General features: G+C 38.6%; 1 protein-coding gene across 6 annotated transcripts in view; it reads right to left on the reverse strand.

Annotated features, from left to right (window-relative positions):
- Positions 1 to 15,276, reverse strand: part of ZNF106 (zinc finger protein 106) — an 83,681-nt gene that overhangs the window by 64,560 nt on the left and 3,845 nt on the right. For 4 of the 6 annotated variants that reach the window (XM_030559580.1, XM_030559577.1, XM_030559583.1 and 1 more), the window contains exons 2-3: positions 7,154 to 7,236; positions 5,741 to 5,802 (exon numbers count right to left, since the gene is read on the reverse strand). In XM_030559580.1, the coding sequence (XP_030415440.1) occupies positions 5,741 to 5,802; positions 7,154 to 7,207 (116 nt within the window). In that variant the 5' untranslated portion in view covers positions 7,208 to 7,236. Of the gene's footprint in view, positions 1 to 5,740; positions 5,805 to 7,153; positions 7,237 to 10,919; positions 11,004 to 15,276 lie in introns of those variants that run through there. The other 2 variants (XM_030559578.1, XM_030559582.1) reach the window with 2 other exon arrangements.

Consider the following 15,276-nt stretch of genomic DNA (forward strand, 5'->3'; position numbering starts at 1 on the left):
CAATTCCTCTGAAAGGTAAATATTATTCCATTTTACTGATTGGTAAATTGAAGCAGAGTTAGAGTTACTTTGGGTAAGGTTAAGTAGCAGGGCTGGGGACTGAATCTCCACTCCTTCATCCTCTCCAATTTCCAAATCAGTAGTTCCCAAACAGTGGCTCTTGAACCACTTCATCAGTGGTCCTCAAACTTTTGTATTGGTGACCCCTTTCACACAGCTAGCCTCCAAGTGTGACCCCCACCCCATATAAATTAAAAACACTTATTTGTTTATATTTAACACTATTATAAATGCTGGAGGTGAAGAGGGGCTGGGGGAGGGGAGGCTGACAGCTCGTGACCCCCTGTGTAATAGCCTCATGACTCTGAGGTGTCATGATCCCCAGTTTGAGAACCCCTGCACTCGCTGGTCTGTGGAGAAATGGCTAATCACATGGTTATGACCTTCCTTGTTTTCATTTAATACTTTCCTAATGCTACTTTTCCATGAAATGAAGCTCTAGTAGCCAAAGGAATGTTGTTTGATCAACTTTAACAAGGGAGTTAGTTGACACCATTATGACTAGGACAAAAATGGCCCACACTTAACCTTACTAATTTCTGCTGTGTATTTCATTATGTACATTGGATAATCTCTGTCCAAACTGAAGTGCTGATGCATATTCAGTGGAAAACAGTCTTTCCATAAGACTTTGGCCTCATTCCAATTGCTGTTATGAAGTCACTCATGGAACTAGACATCATGCGTATCATAATACTTAAGATGATGGCTGAAGTTTCATGCCCATTATATATCGCTGAGAACACTAAATAGAAATGCAAGTCATGGGCAAAAGCCATATACCTGAGGACTTAACAGTCTCCATGTAAATGTGACTTTTCTCCAGAATTTAAATTTTCACTATAAAAAGTTAAGTAGTGGTTTCAAGAAGAGAGAGAAAGGTAGTGTCAGCTTAATGTTCAGTAGTGCTAAAGAGAGGCAGCACAAGAATAGGATGGAACCATATGCATCTTTTGGCAAGCATAAGATTCTGGATCCCAGACATGCCAAAGGGAAGAGCTTGTTTAAAGACTGAGAATTTTGCAGAAAATCTGAAGTTAGAAGAATATACGCGATAAGTGACAAAATACTTAAACAACCCATCAACCCAAATGAAGAGACTTCGTTTTCAGAGGCAAGAGGTGAAGGCTCAAGCTAAGTCTCTTTGAGTGAGGCAGATGCCGCTCTGAGTTTTCTGAATTATTGTCCAAAACGGAATTCTTACAAAATATGATGGCCCCATTGGAAAGTGAAGTTATAACCAGGGTTCCATGTACTCCGTTGGGGCAACATAACTTACAGAATTCACCTCTGGCCACACAGCTGTGCCCAAGAATTTAAGTTTTCACTTCTAATTTTAGCCCTCATGGTTACAGAGTTAACTTTAAAAATGCAAACAAAGAAAGTTCAAACCAATGCACTTATGTCTTTCTCTGCAGACAAACTCAGAAGCGTGAACTGACTCACACCAATGGGGTGTTAACCCTGAAACTTATAGATAATATAAATGTTAATGTAACTCATGCTAACTGCGTAGCACGTTGTTCCCTCTATTAGCTCGTTGACATACTGAGGTTTATGAGGCTGCTGCTGCTGCTTCAAGTCTCCTTCCTGGAGACTACTCCTTGTCTTTTACATAAATTGTGAAATTCCACGTAGATTTCTAGTACTCCAAATTGAGAAAGTGAAAGAAAGGTTGTAAACTAAACAATTTATTATCCATTTTGATTCTCAAGTATAAGAACTAGGTCTGCCAGAGCACAGATGCCTTTCTTGTAGGAAGGAGATCTGAATCAAAGTGATGGAAACACTTTGACAGCAGAAAGAAAGACTGACATTAAAATCAATCCCTTTCATCTCGGATACTAAGAAAATGGAAAACTACAGTTACTAAATCTTTTGAAATTTCACAATATCAGATACAATGGAAATATGAAATTCTCTTTTTCATCTAAAACCAAGATTTCACAAAGAATACAACAAGATCATAATACACAGTTAAATACTAAATTCAATAGATGATCTAATCTCTAGATGGTAAAAGAGATGAAAGGCACTTAGTTAAAAACAAACAAAAAAAACGGGAAAAAACTCCAAACCCAAACCCACACCTCCCCGGGGCTCAACCTGAAGAATGTTGAGATAAGTCTGTTTGACGAGAGTAAAATTTATTACACAATTTGGATGATCCATTTTGAAGCAGTTCTAGCTCCAGTGTGTGTATGTGTATATTATATATAATTTTTAAAGAATTAAACTGATAGCTGGTGAAATGTGGCAGGACTTTAACGTTCAACAGTAGCTGAGAAGAGTTGCCAGCTGCGGGAAACCGTGCCCTAGAAATCCAAACACAAAATGGAAGACTAAGACTTTAAGCTGCCATCTGCACCATCTTTAGCTCTTGAATCTATCCTAGCCTCAGCAATTGTTAAAATATTCAGAATCATTATCATGTGCTGCAAGAAAAGATCCACTAAAGGGGATGCTTTAAAAATTAGTCAGAAAACAGACACTTGAGACAAACTGCTGAAGTTAATGTTGATGACACAAGGGTATCTGAGCAACTACTTCTCAGCTGTTCACTAACAGAACAGATGTTCTCTACGGTTAAGAATCAGAACAGATGAGAGGCAGAAATAAGGTGCTTTTAATTCCAGGCACAATTTCAGGCCCTTCCTATTCCCAAAGAGACATGGGGCAGAGTGGGGAAAGATAGAGTGAGGAAGTGCTTTTTAAAAGCATCACTGATGATTCAGAAGGGTAACAGAAGAGATTAGGGGGAAAAAAAAAAAAAAGAATGAACAGAGGAGTGAACAGGGAAGAGAAGGACAAAAAAAAAAGAAAAGAAAAGAAGAGGGAATGGTGATGAGCAAACACCACTTTCCTCTGCACTACACCTTTTACTGTTAAGTGTCCTTTTCTCATCCAAATGGTGGGCTGATGTAGTAATCAACCTTCCCCAAAGAGCCATCAAAAGTCCTCCTAGGCACATTTTCCCTAACTGGCAAGATGTCAGTTTTGTCTCTGAAAGTCTGGACACCTTACTTCACCACCACACAAGTAGTTTACTCCTGAGGGCATTTTGTGCCAAAAAAAATTAAAATTCTGCACATAATATTTTAAAATTCTGCAAAATTTTGCAAATTTTATTTGTCAAATAAATGTAGAAGCTCCAGCATGGCACTGGGGAACACAGGTCACTGGCTGCATAGAAGTGAAAGATCACTATGCAGCTCCCTGCAGGACACAGACTCAGCAGTGAGACTGCACCAAACCCTGACACTGTGCAAGGACCCATCCTGCCCCAGAAACACCCCAGGGTCCTGCCCCTCGCTGTGGGCTGGCAGGCTCAGCAAGGCAGGATCCAGGAGTAGAGGGGCTTAGCTTGGGAGGATCCAGGTGTGGGTTAAGAGGGTTCTGTATGGGGTAATCTGGCTGCAGGTGACTCAGTGGGGGATACAGATGTGGCTCTGGATGCCCAGGGCTTCTTGGGGGAGGTTCTGGATGCAAGAGTAATGGGACTCTGCAGGGGGGATCAGGTGATGTGGTTAGGGATCAGCAGGGGGGGGTCTGGGTGTGCAGGAGTGTGGCTCAGTGCAGTGGGAATCCAGGTGCAGCTGGTTGTGGCTTGGTGGGGTGGGAATCTGGGTGGCTCATCGGGACGGTCCAGGTGTACAGGGAGTGGGGCTTATCAGGGGGCTGAGGTGAGGTTCTAAGTGTGGGGAGGGAGGGGGAAGCCTTGGTGGGAGGGTCTGGGTATGCAAAGGAGTTGGGCATACTGGGGAGCAGCAATCTGTACAGGAATCACTCATCCTGAACCTGAGGAGCAATGAGTGCAAGAAGCAGGGGAAGGGGGGAGTTTGCAGAGCTTCCTGCGGCTGGGAGAGAAATCTGGGGTGGGTCTGGCCCCAGATGCTGTGCAGCGGAAGAGGACGTCCCATTTTCCCCAACCCAGCTGGGACTAGCAGCTGAGTCCTGCCTCACAGTCATTTCTCTCTCTGTCAGCTGCCCTGGGCACTCAAAACATACTGCAGGGGAAGGTCATTTTTCTGCAGGGAAGCAAAGAAATCTGTGGGAAACAAATTCTGTGCATGTGCAGTGGCACAGAATTCCCCCTTTTCCACTCTGCTTATCCAGAACACCATTAGCCTTTGAGAATGAAGGATCATTTGGATTTTAGGGGGTTATTTTTTAAATATACTGTAGGCCTGGCTTGACACAAGTAACTTGCCTAATTTCTTAGTAGGCATAATTGGGAAGGTGAATGGAATGTTAAGTTGTAAATAGGGGCTTGACAGGAAGTCTGTGCTAACTAAAATAAGCAGCAATACCTTGATGGAGACTATGGACAAGATAAACCTGGAATGTAAAGATCAGTTTCCACGTGGACAGCACATGGATAGAGAATGATGTACACGGATTGGTTCCCGCAAAGTAAGCAAACCAATCCAAAATATGTGAGATTTCATGTATAGCAAATGCAACATACACCTCTACCTCGATATAACGCTGTTCTCAGAAGACAAAAAAATCTTACTGTGTTATAGGTGAAACTGCGTTATAGCGAACTTGCTTTGATCCACCAGAGTGTGCAGCCCCCTCACCCCCACCCCCCAGAGCACTGCTTTACCACGTTATATTGGGGTAGAGGTGTATTGTGTAAAGGCATATAAAGGAAGAGGTTTGTCTGTGTAACTTTGGATGTGTGGTATGCCCTCTACCCTCTGTGATCAACTCAGTGTAGCTTTGCTATATGTCAAATAGAGGAATGTGAGTGACGAAATCTAGAGTCAAACTGAATGTTTTGGATCCCAGAAAACTGGATGAAGCATTCTCCCAGAACTGGACACGGTGTTCTGGATAAGCTGAGTGGAAAAGGTCTGAGAGAGAATCCCAATATAAACTTTTTTAAAAATTCATATGGTATAAATACTTTATTTGAAGGTCAGAGGCTGTATGGTACAATAAACAGGACACTGGGATGGAACTCAGGAGAGTTGGTTCTACTCCCAGTCTGACAGTAAGCTGCTGTGCAACCTTGAGCAAGTAATTTCATCTCACTCTGCCCATTTCCTCTCCTGTCCATCATTCTAATTTAATCAGCTTATAAACTCTTCAGGTGGGGAAAGTCTCTTATTATGTGCTTGTACAGCTCCCATCACAATAGGGCACTATTCAGAGTTGGAGCCTCTATGTACCAAATGTTTGTGCATTTCAGATTAAACGTGGGATTGGGTACAAATTGGAATATCTCTCTCTAAAATTGCAAAGTCTTAATCATCCAGCACAACAATTTTTTTTTTTAAATAAAAAGGATTTTATTTATGATTCTATGATTTAGATTTTCCAGGTGATTTAACCCACCAGCATATTAGGCATTTGAATTTAAACTAACTATAGCAACATATATTTTGTAAGTAGAAAAATACCAAACTACAGCCCAAGCTATAGTTGCAGCAAACTGTATAGATTTAGGGAGAAATCCCATGCTCCTAACAGAGACATGTCCTCATGGCTATTAAGAACTTTAGTGTCTAATAGAAAGGCACAAAGAAATGTGATTTATAAAAACAGTTAAGTCTTAATCTGTCTTCTCCCTTTAAACTGAATTTAGCTTGCATGGGAAATAAGGCTATTTAGTTCCCCAAAAGTGTGATATGTAAACTGCACTGAAAGGCAGTTTGCATCATCATTCACATACCTTCCTTTCAGATTTTCAAGTTCTCTGTGGTGAAGCATGCTTCTCATGTGCTCATCCATCTCCTACAAAAGAAAAAGAAAGCATAACTCATGATTCATTTTACTCTGCACGAGGATATATTCTGCTCTAATAGGTCTTTTTTTTTAAATCTCTTTTGAATGTGGTGTCACCCTGAGGAATTACTCGCTAAGCTTCCTTCCATAGGATTGATCTTTGGGATTTATATAGAAGGAGGCAGAGCTCCAGAAGGTGGATATAGAAAAGCGTACATGGAATGAGGCAAGGGCTGTGACTTCAATGTGTTCCACTCCTTTCTAGAAAACAACAACAATTATTTCTTTAAAAAACATTCCATAACATAAACAGTCTTAATTTGGCTTTTTTTAACATCCTCCAAAAAATCAGAATATTTACAACATTAGGGCTGCTTAACTCTGCCCTTGAGAGTGTATATGCATTATGATACAGTGTTACTATATATCAACACGCACTGCTTTGTTCTGCAGGACCTGTTTCATTCGGTGCGCATTCTAGACAGAACTGAGACATGCACAGTGAATTGGTTTTGGATTTAAAACAGCTTTGACTCATTCACTGCAGTCATTGTATAACATGCTGCAAATGAGGCAGATGTCTGCTAGAACAGGAAGAACACTCAAGTTAAAGAACAGGAATGGGATCGGGCGATCCATTTTCTTTTCCTGCCTAGAACAGACACGCTTGGAAAAATGGCCAACCTTCTCTCTCTCCTCTCAGATCCTCATTAATAAAATGGGAATAGCACTTTGTCCTTACCAAAATGTTATGAAAATAAAAGCAATTACTGTTTGTGAGATACTCTGATACTGCATTGATAAGCACTACAGGGAAGTCTAAGGAAAAGAAAAATTCCATCTATAATGCAGGGTTTGGAAGACATGCTGTAAACAAGCCACAGCATATACTAAACAATGATGATGAGAAAATGAGCTGCCTCAATTGATAAACAATGTCCTTCTGACATACTGAAAGATGTAGGGACCCACCACAAAAACTAAAATATGATTATGTCATAAGACACTCTGAATGCATAAGGGAACAGAATTAAGGCTGAGGAGGCTTCTGAGTGCTTGACTTACAACTTTCATACACTTTCTAATATAATCACACAAAAGATTACATTAAAACTTGAAAGCCATGGATATTTTTAATACTTAATGAGAATGTATATCCAGTACATGGTCACATTGAGGAAGAGGCTATCAGGAAGTACTGAAATAATTCTATTTCATTCAATAGACCTGAAGATCTCTATCAGTTTCTGATACAAAAGGTTATCTTTTTTAAAACAAAGGACACATTTCTCCTTTGCTGCATATAGCCAGATCCCCACATACAAAGATATTAGCCTTGCAAATTCATTTTGTTTTTTACCTTTTTTGAGCTGTACACGATGTGACATAGTATGCATTTCCGTTCTCGAGCCATGACTACATTGGACAGTTCTTACCCCAAACCTGAAAACAGAAAAAGAGATCCTGGACATTGTTTATCATCAGACCAATTGTCTTGAATATATTAAAAATAAGAGCTCCGTCTTACAAGAACCATACTGAAATGTCCCAGTCTCTCCTCCCACACTTTAAAAAGCACCTCTCACACCTATGTATGACTTACATTTTCAACTGGCACATAATTTATTTTACGTAGTCATCTAGAGACTACATAGCACAAAAAAAAAAAAAAAAAAGGATTGACAGCTCAGATTCTTGTCAAGCGGGGTTTGAAGCATTGAAAGCATTCATGCAATTAGCTTGGCAAAAAAGAAAGTTTTATCAGTCTGGATGGTCACAAGAGAGATACTTAAGGAATTATCCTTAAGAGCTAAATGTACATAAACACAGGCAACTACAAATTGAAGAAAAATGCTACTTGTTATATGTGTGTTTTTAAATATATTAAATGAATTTCCATGATAAAAGAAAATGTCTTTAATAACTAATTCAATCAGACATCATGCTCATAACAATCAAGGTTATAACCGATGGTGATAGATTTATTTATGTAATGGGATAAAACATTGTTCTCTTCTTATTCTCACAAGTCATTAAGTAACACTAAAGCAACAAAAAAAAAATAGAAAGACAACTACAACTATTGCGCATGTCTAGATCAATGCCTGGCAAAAAGTATCCCTCATCTTAAAGTGAGGAGAAATAGACAGGGGAAAGAAAAAATATCACGTAGCGTTGTGCTAATGCTGTCAGACATACATAGATCTTGCAAACAAGACATTATTAAGCCATCTTTGAAGTATTGCTATTTTACAGATAAGCATTTCTATAAGGGCTAGTTTAGCCAAGGCTGCAAAATTCATAGTCATAAGTGACCCAATTTAACAGGGACTCTCCATCCACTATTCCCCAAACTCTCTTGACAAATACACAGTGCAGTTCAGAAATTATTATTATTTAATCTTACCCGATGACCACATTAAAACCTCATATCTGGTATGGCTTAGAAGTTTCAGGCAGATAGTTGGGTGGGGATATGATGTACAATGAATCTTGGCTTTTGCAGTTGTGGGGCCCAATCAAATGGCTTTGCAGGGGGAGCCCACATATGCCTGAACCAGGCCTGAGCAATAATTGCATTATAATTCAGCATTTCATGAAATTACAGGAAATTCAAAATATGGTTCCTTAACAAACTCCTCCATTCCTCCCAATTCAGTATTTTTCAGTAGATAACTATCCATGTCACTAACAGCTGTTCAGTGTAACCAAAACTTAGAATTGTCTCTCCATCAGTCATTTCAATCCTCAGTCATCATAATGTAAAACAACTTCCCCTCTAAAAAATAAAAACTTGGTCTGATCATACTGAAATAAAGGCATGCGTGTATCTAAACATGAGAGACTGAATCATGAAGAGTACCAAATATACCAGCTAGTCAGCGTGCATTACTGGTGTGCCACTCTTGCCTTTACTGAAATGTACATTTGCTTCACAAGTAAAATTAACACACATATGAAAACACTATCAAGTACAAAACCACTTTATTTGAATGATTAATGACTGAAAGACATTGATATCTGGGATACTTCATGTTGAAATAGGTACTAAAGCATTATCAGGTCTAGAGTTTAGCACCTCCATATGCAAAGTTTAGTGGAAAGTCATAAACTGACTATGACTACTAGATGCTTGCATGCCAAATGCACTTGCCTTCATTAGAGGTCGAAGTGAACTTTCAGAACCAAGTATTTGGGCTTATTCTAAGATACTTTTAAAAAACTGTTCAAATTTTGTAAGTAACTAAAATAGCTAAACAAAATGTTACCACGCTTCTCAAAAGAAATTCAAATTTGGGCTGAGAACAATTATGCTTCAGTCCAAAATTTTTCATAATTTTATGGCATGTTAATAAGCACATGAGAACAGGAGCTCAGAATGGAAGTGCCTGATCAGCACACCTTCTACTACAGACGAGGCATTATTCATTGTAAGATCCAAGTGACAAAAATACAAACATCTCTTTAAATTCAAGAAACTTACTTTAATGTGATTAATATAAGGATATTATTGAACAGCAGAGGTGCTAATCCTTATCCTGATTACAGATGGCTTCCTTCTGTCTAAGAATCTGTTCTGCTTTCACAATATTCTTTACCAGTGCTACTTTGTAGTTTAATGGAATAATGTCCACTTGTGTTTAGGATATTGCTTCAAATTAGCAGAGCATGTATGGAATTTGTCAGACATTTGGCATGGGACTTTACAGGGACAAAGAGGTCAGCGGAGTATGTGTGGCTATTGGCCCCAGGTAAGCGTGTAACATTAAAAATGACTTAACAAGTAGAGCTAAAATTGCACCTGCTTTGGCTACTTAAAACATATCATGGTAACTATACACGATTACAGGAAGAGTTTAAGTCTCCCTCTCACTGCCCAATCAACTGGGCACTGCTTATTACAGAGTACTAAAAATACTAACTGATTTCAATTTCTATTGGCTGTTGCTATGAAAGCACAAACAGTTTTGTCTCTGCAGAGAGAGACAGACTCTTGGAGCTGGAGCATTCAGAGAGGCTCCCGGGTCTAGGAGACATTGTAGGTGATTAGGAGACCCAACTTTTATTTCCAGCTCACCCACTGACTCACTGTACAAACTGGGGAAAGTCACTTTCTTTCTCTTGCTTAATTTTCAACCATCTCCTCCAACAGAACCTTTGCAAGACTCACCTTTCTAAAGTGCTTTGAAGTTGTGCACAAGGTACAATAAGTTCAAAGTATTATCTACAGTAGTTTCCTTAGACTTGGTCTACACTTAAATATTAGTGTTACATAGCTATGGCACTCATGGATGTGACACACTCATATGCCTGAGCACCATAGCTATGCCAACTTAACTCCTAGCATAGATATAGCTGAGTCAACAAAAAAAAAATGCTTCCATCAACCTAGCTGTCATCACTTGAGGAAGTGGAGTTCCTACAGTGATGGGAAAAATCCCTTCCATCATCGTAGGACACGCTTATACTATGGTGCCACAGACGCACCGATATAGTGCCATACCGCAAACTTGGCCTTATTGGTTACATAACAGTGTTGAGATCCAGGGAGATCTTGGGTACAAATCTTAGCTGAGACATTTACTCCATGTGTAACTTCAGTCAAGACAGTTGGACCTTCTTTGTACTCAAGTCAGCCCAGCTGTAAAGCAGTTAAAATAAAGAATTGGGTGCTCACTACGCCAGCACAAGCAGAACTTTCTATGTAAGTATGCTAATTTTTTTTTTTTAAAGGGAAAAAGATAACTGATACATTTTCAATACTAGATAACCTCCAGGCGTAGTCAGACTCAATCATTTTTGACTTAGACACCAGCAATCAACCGAATGGTTTCAGATATGAGATTATAAGAGTGGAAAATGTGTTATGATACACCTCTTCCCGAATATAATGCTGTCCTCCGGAGCAAAAAAATCTTACCATGTTACAGGTGAAACCGTGTTATATCGAACTTGCTTTGATCCACAGAAGTGCACAGCCCCGCTCTCCCAGAGCGTTGCTTTACTGCATTATATCCAAATTCGTGTTATATTGGGTCGCGTTATATCGGGGTAGAGGTGTACTATAAATAAAAGTCAATCAACCATGACCAAAAAGAAATCAGAGACATTTTTGTGAGTACTACCTGGGAAGGCTGGCTGTTTCAATAGCAGGAGGTAGTGCTCCTTTGCTCCATACACTTGGATTTCAGGGAAATATTGTTCCCAAACTGTGGTTTAAAGAGGGAAAACATGCATTTTACCATCATCTGGGGCCATCTTAACTGTGATAAGCTCGTTCTGATGTGCCTGTGGCTTGCAAGTTTAAAAAGTGAGAGTGTGTATGAGTAACATAAAATTACTGAATCCACTAGAGCAAATTGTAGGGAATAAATCTCTTAAGTGAAGAGTCTGGAAAACGTTTTTGGCAAACAAAAACTGTCTAAATAGAAAATATAAGGCATTAAATTACTTCCTGCCATAATATTCATTAGCCTATAACTACTGCTCAAAGTCCAACCTTGGCAGATAGCATACGTTAAAAATGTATGTCAAAGCTAAATTTGCTACAGATCAATGGCTGAGTATTCAGACTATATAAAGCCACAGCTGAAGTGGAGTGTGAGGACTGCCTATCATACCAGCTGCTTGGAAATCCTCAGGACTCCTCAAAGAGATCTTTAGTTTAAGCTCCCACATAAGGACAATCATCTTTTAGACAGTCCTAGCAGATAGAACATATGTTCTATTGCTTGAAAAACCTGGGAGGCCTAGAAGTTCATCTCTGCAATGCAGATTGCCTTGGTGCTGTTCTCAGCCTATGGTAGGAAGGCGCAGAGTGCTTTTGCTAAATTAGTGACCCCAATCTCCCCCAGCAACTGATCACACAAGTTCTGTAGTCCAACTAGAGTCCCATTGCCTTTCCATCTTTAAGGCAACTATAGTATTTGCAGGTACTATAAGAAACAGGAAGGGACAGGATTACAAAGAGGTAATCCACACCAAAGGGCTATGGTAAAAGTCTTAGGGAGGGAAGGGAAGAGGTCCACTGCTGACCTTAGCAGTACTCTCAGCCTATTTGAGTAAGAGATTGCAAAAAGGGCTGAGCTCGAATAAAGCACTGCAAAGAACTACTGCTCTGCTGCATTGTATTTAGTTTAAAGATTGCTGATCATCCGATTTCGGGTCACTCTGCCCATCTGCTCACAGTCACATAGAAGATTCTGTGAAGTAACACTCAGCCTCCAAAAATTTTATACTTCCACCTAAAATAGTATGGCAAAAGGGACATTGCTGGGCACCTTAGGCCCAAAACTTAGGTCCCTATAATTAAGAATTTATGATGCTTAATAGAGGTAGGCTATTTTTGTTTGTTTTAACTTAAGGAAGATGTTTGTTTGTATTTAAATATCCCTCTGCAAGGTATGCAGCATCAACACTGAACTACAGAATTTGCATATTTAAAGTGTTATACAAAACAAATGAGAACCAAAAAGTGAAAACAGCTATACAAAATTGAAACTGATCATTTTATTTTCATTCTCCAAGCTGTCTGAAATGCAAAAAGAAAACAGACAGCATAACAGAAAATAAATTAGAGTTTCAAAGTTTTCTGTTTGTCATCTAAACTGTTACTAACAAACCTTCTTGCTTATCTAACAGTATTTTAACCCACAATTCTGTTTAATAATATCAATTATTTAAGTATCGTAGATTGTGCTCTTCACCAACTCAGCTCTGAAGCTCTGCATAGAGCAGTTTTTCCGTATACAGCAAGGCTCTCTTTCAGAAATTTTTTTTAATTCCTAGGGAATCAAAATCTGAAGCCTCCAATTGGACAACAAAAGCTATGCATTATTTTTTTAACTGAACCTTAAAGAAGTGTCCTCTAAATATACACTTTTGCCCAGGTTGCTGCGGAAATAGAGGACAAATTTAGATTTTTGAAGCCCTGATGCAAAAGTAATGGACAAAAGAAAAGTGAATATTTTTTGTCAGGGGTGGATGTAAAAGTTTAATTACTTCAGTGTTAAAGAAATTCTTTTAAAACATTTCACCTCTAGCATCCAAACCTCCATTTTTTTTGTAATATATTTATCCTACAAAACCCCTTGTAGGGAAGTACTATTATACCCATTTTACTACTTAAGAACTGAGGCGCACAGATTAAGTGATTTGCCCAAAGTCACAAAGGAAGCCTGTTGTGCAGCATGGAAATAAATCCACGTATCCTGAGTTTTACACATTCCAACTTCCAGGCTAGCAACCTAATTACTGAACCATTCCATCCTTCCTCTAGTATAAATACACATGCAACATTTTAATTTCTTTCCACATATCACAATTGTATAACTCATGAAACAACGAGCACCAAAAACCAAGATGTTCAAGTTGTTTTGGGTAACCATAATTTTATAAGATAACTGATATTCACCTATAAGTTAGACTGATTATGCCAGCATGCACTCAACTTGCTGTATGTTGATATTTGATAATGTTTTTTTCAATATGTGACCATCTGTGAAAACTAATATTGGGGAGTTTGATGCTTCTGGAAAGAGGTCTGCCAGTCCTTATTGTGAGGATTTCAATTATCCCTTCAGTCAGAGATGAAGGCCGCATTATAATGGACAAAATGGTGTAATGTGCATCCATCCACACCAGCTACTGCAGGCACTCAAGTTAGAGTTAAAAACATGCTTAAGTACCTTGTTGAACTGGGGTTTAGACGCACTATTCCACTGCAAGGAAAAGAGCCAGGTAGCCATTTCATGTTATGGGTGCTTCTGCAAGGGTTTCCCTTATTTATTACAGAAACACTTCAAGATCCCAGAAGTTTCAACACAAAAGTTAATAGCCATTAGTTACTGGCAATGGGTCCCTATGACCTTCCCTCAGCTGAAACTGAGAACATCTTAACAACTAGAGTGGATAGAATTTTCCAACATCAAAAGAAACGAAAGCAAGATAAATTGTGACAGAAGCCTGGTGCAATATGATAGACATCTCATGTCTATCACACTTTCCACTACATCTGAAAAACGTTTCATCTATGCAAGAAGTTAAATCATCTTTCAACACCAGTTTTCAAGAAAACCTTTGAACAGGATTTCTTCTCATCTGCTCCTGGCAATAGCTGTTTAGTGAAGAGGGATCTTTTATTAGGAGCAAAAAATTAGTAAAATTTAATGGAAATAAATCAGTTACAACATACAAGGGGGGGAACTTCTATAAAACTGAGAAATTCCTTGCAATATACATTTTCTTCTATAATTTTCCTGTTGCCCTGCAAAAACTGGTTATAAAAACAAACAAAAACACTGTATCACCACCTGGTGGCAGAATTAATCATAGACATTTCCAACTACTTGATGCAAAGAGACTTTTATGAATTTAAATTTGGCCCAAATATTCAATTTTGCAAAGACAAACTTTAATAAAACATAAGACCAAGGTAAATTGACTCAGTTTTCCAATCTGTTAAATGGAGATTACAACATTCTTATAAAGCAGATAAATTAAGATCAACATTTGTACAGTACTTTGAATATGAAAAGCAATACATAAATGCTAAGTATTATTCTCAGTGCTGGATATGGGAGTCTTATATAAATTAAGATAGTTTGGTGGCCGTATAAGAGAAATATGGACTATAAAGTGAAATATATTTTGCTCAGAGTGATTCAGATATTAAGATACCATTAGTTTACAGCCAGCCACTGGTTTGATTCATTCTTGGCCTCTGAACTGGAAGCATGAGAATGGAACACCTCTTATTAATGAAATCTAACATGTGAAGTTAGTCTATATTGGGGGGGGGGAGAAAGAGGGGGAGACATGTGGCAATGCTTAAAGAAGTTGTCTTTCACCTTGTTAGAAGTTCCCGCAGAGAGGCCATGGAAACTGAGTTACCCTCTCATAATCCTTCCAGTTTAGAGTTGAGGCATATTTGTGTTATGCTGGCATCCTAGAAATCAATTTGCCATGGAAAAAAGAGGAATTTGCATTTTTCTGTTTAAAAAAAAAAAGCTTTTTGGTTTTTAGATTTTGTGGAAAAATAAAAACATTAACCAAATTTTACTGAAAGTACCAGTTTGCTTATTTAATGTATGCAACCTCCCACTCCTGGGGCTGATTTCTGAATGTGCTTTAAATTTACATAGCTAACCATACGCCAGTAAATTGCTTCTGGTTACTCAATGGCATATAGGGGTTCATATTTTAATGGATCCCAAATTTTATGTCAGCCTCTAGACACAAGTAATGAAAGTTATGAAAAGATGCCGAAAACTTGAAAAATCACCCCTGAAGATTGAGTTTGGCAAGGACAAATTTCACATTGATGGTAATGTGCTGTTTTGTACTGTATGCAGCAAGTCTGTAAATTACATTTAAAATCAGACAATTGTAGAAAACATGAAAAGCACTAAACATAAACTGAATGCAAAGAAATGAAAACAAGAGACTGAAACAGTAGGACCATAGACAACAGTAAACAATGCA

Source organism: Gopherus evgoodei, chromosome 4, assembly GCF_007399415.2.
Source record: "Gopherus evgoodei ecotype Sinaloan lineage chromosome 4, rGopEvg1_v1.p, whole genome shotgun sequence".
In the NCBI taxonomy this organism is placed as follows: domain Eukaryota; kingdom Metazoa; phylum Chordata; order Testudines; family Testudinidae; genus Gopherus; species Gopherus evgoodei.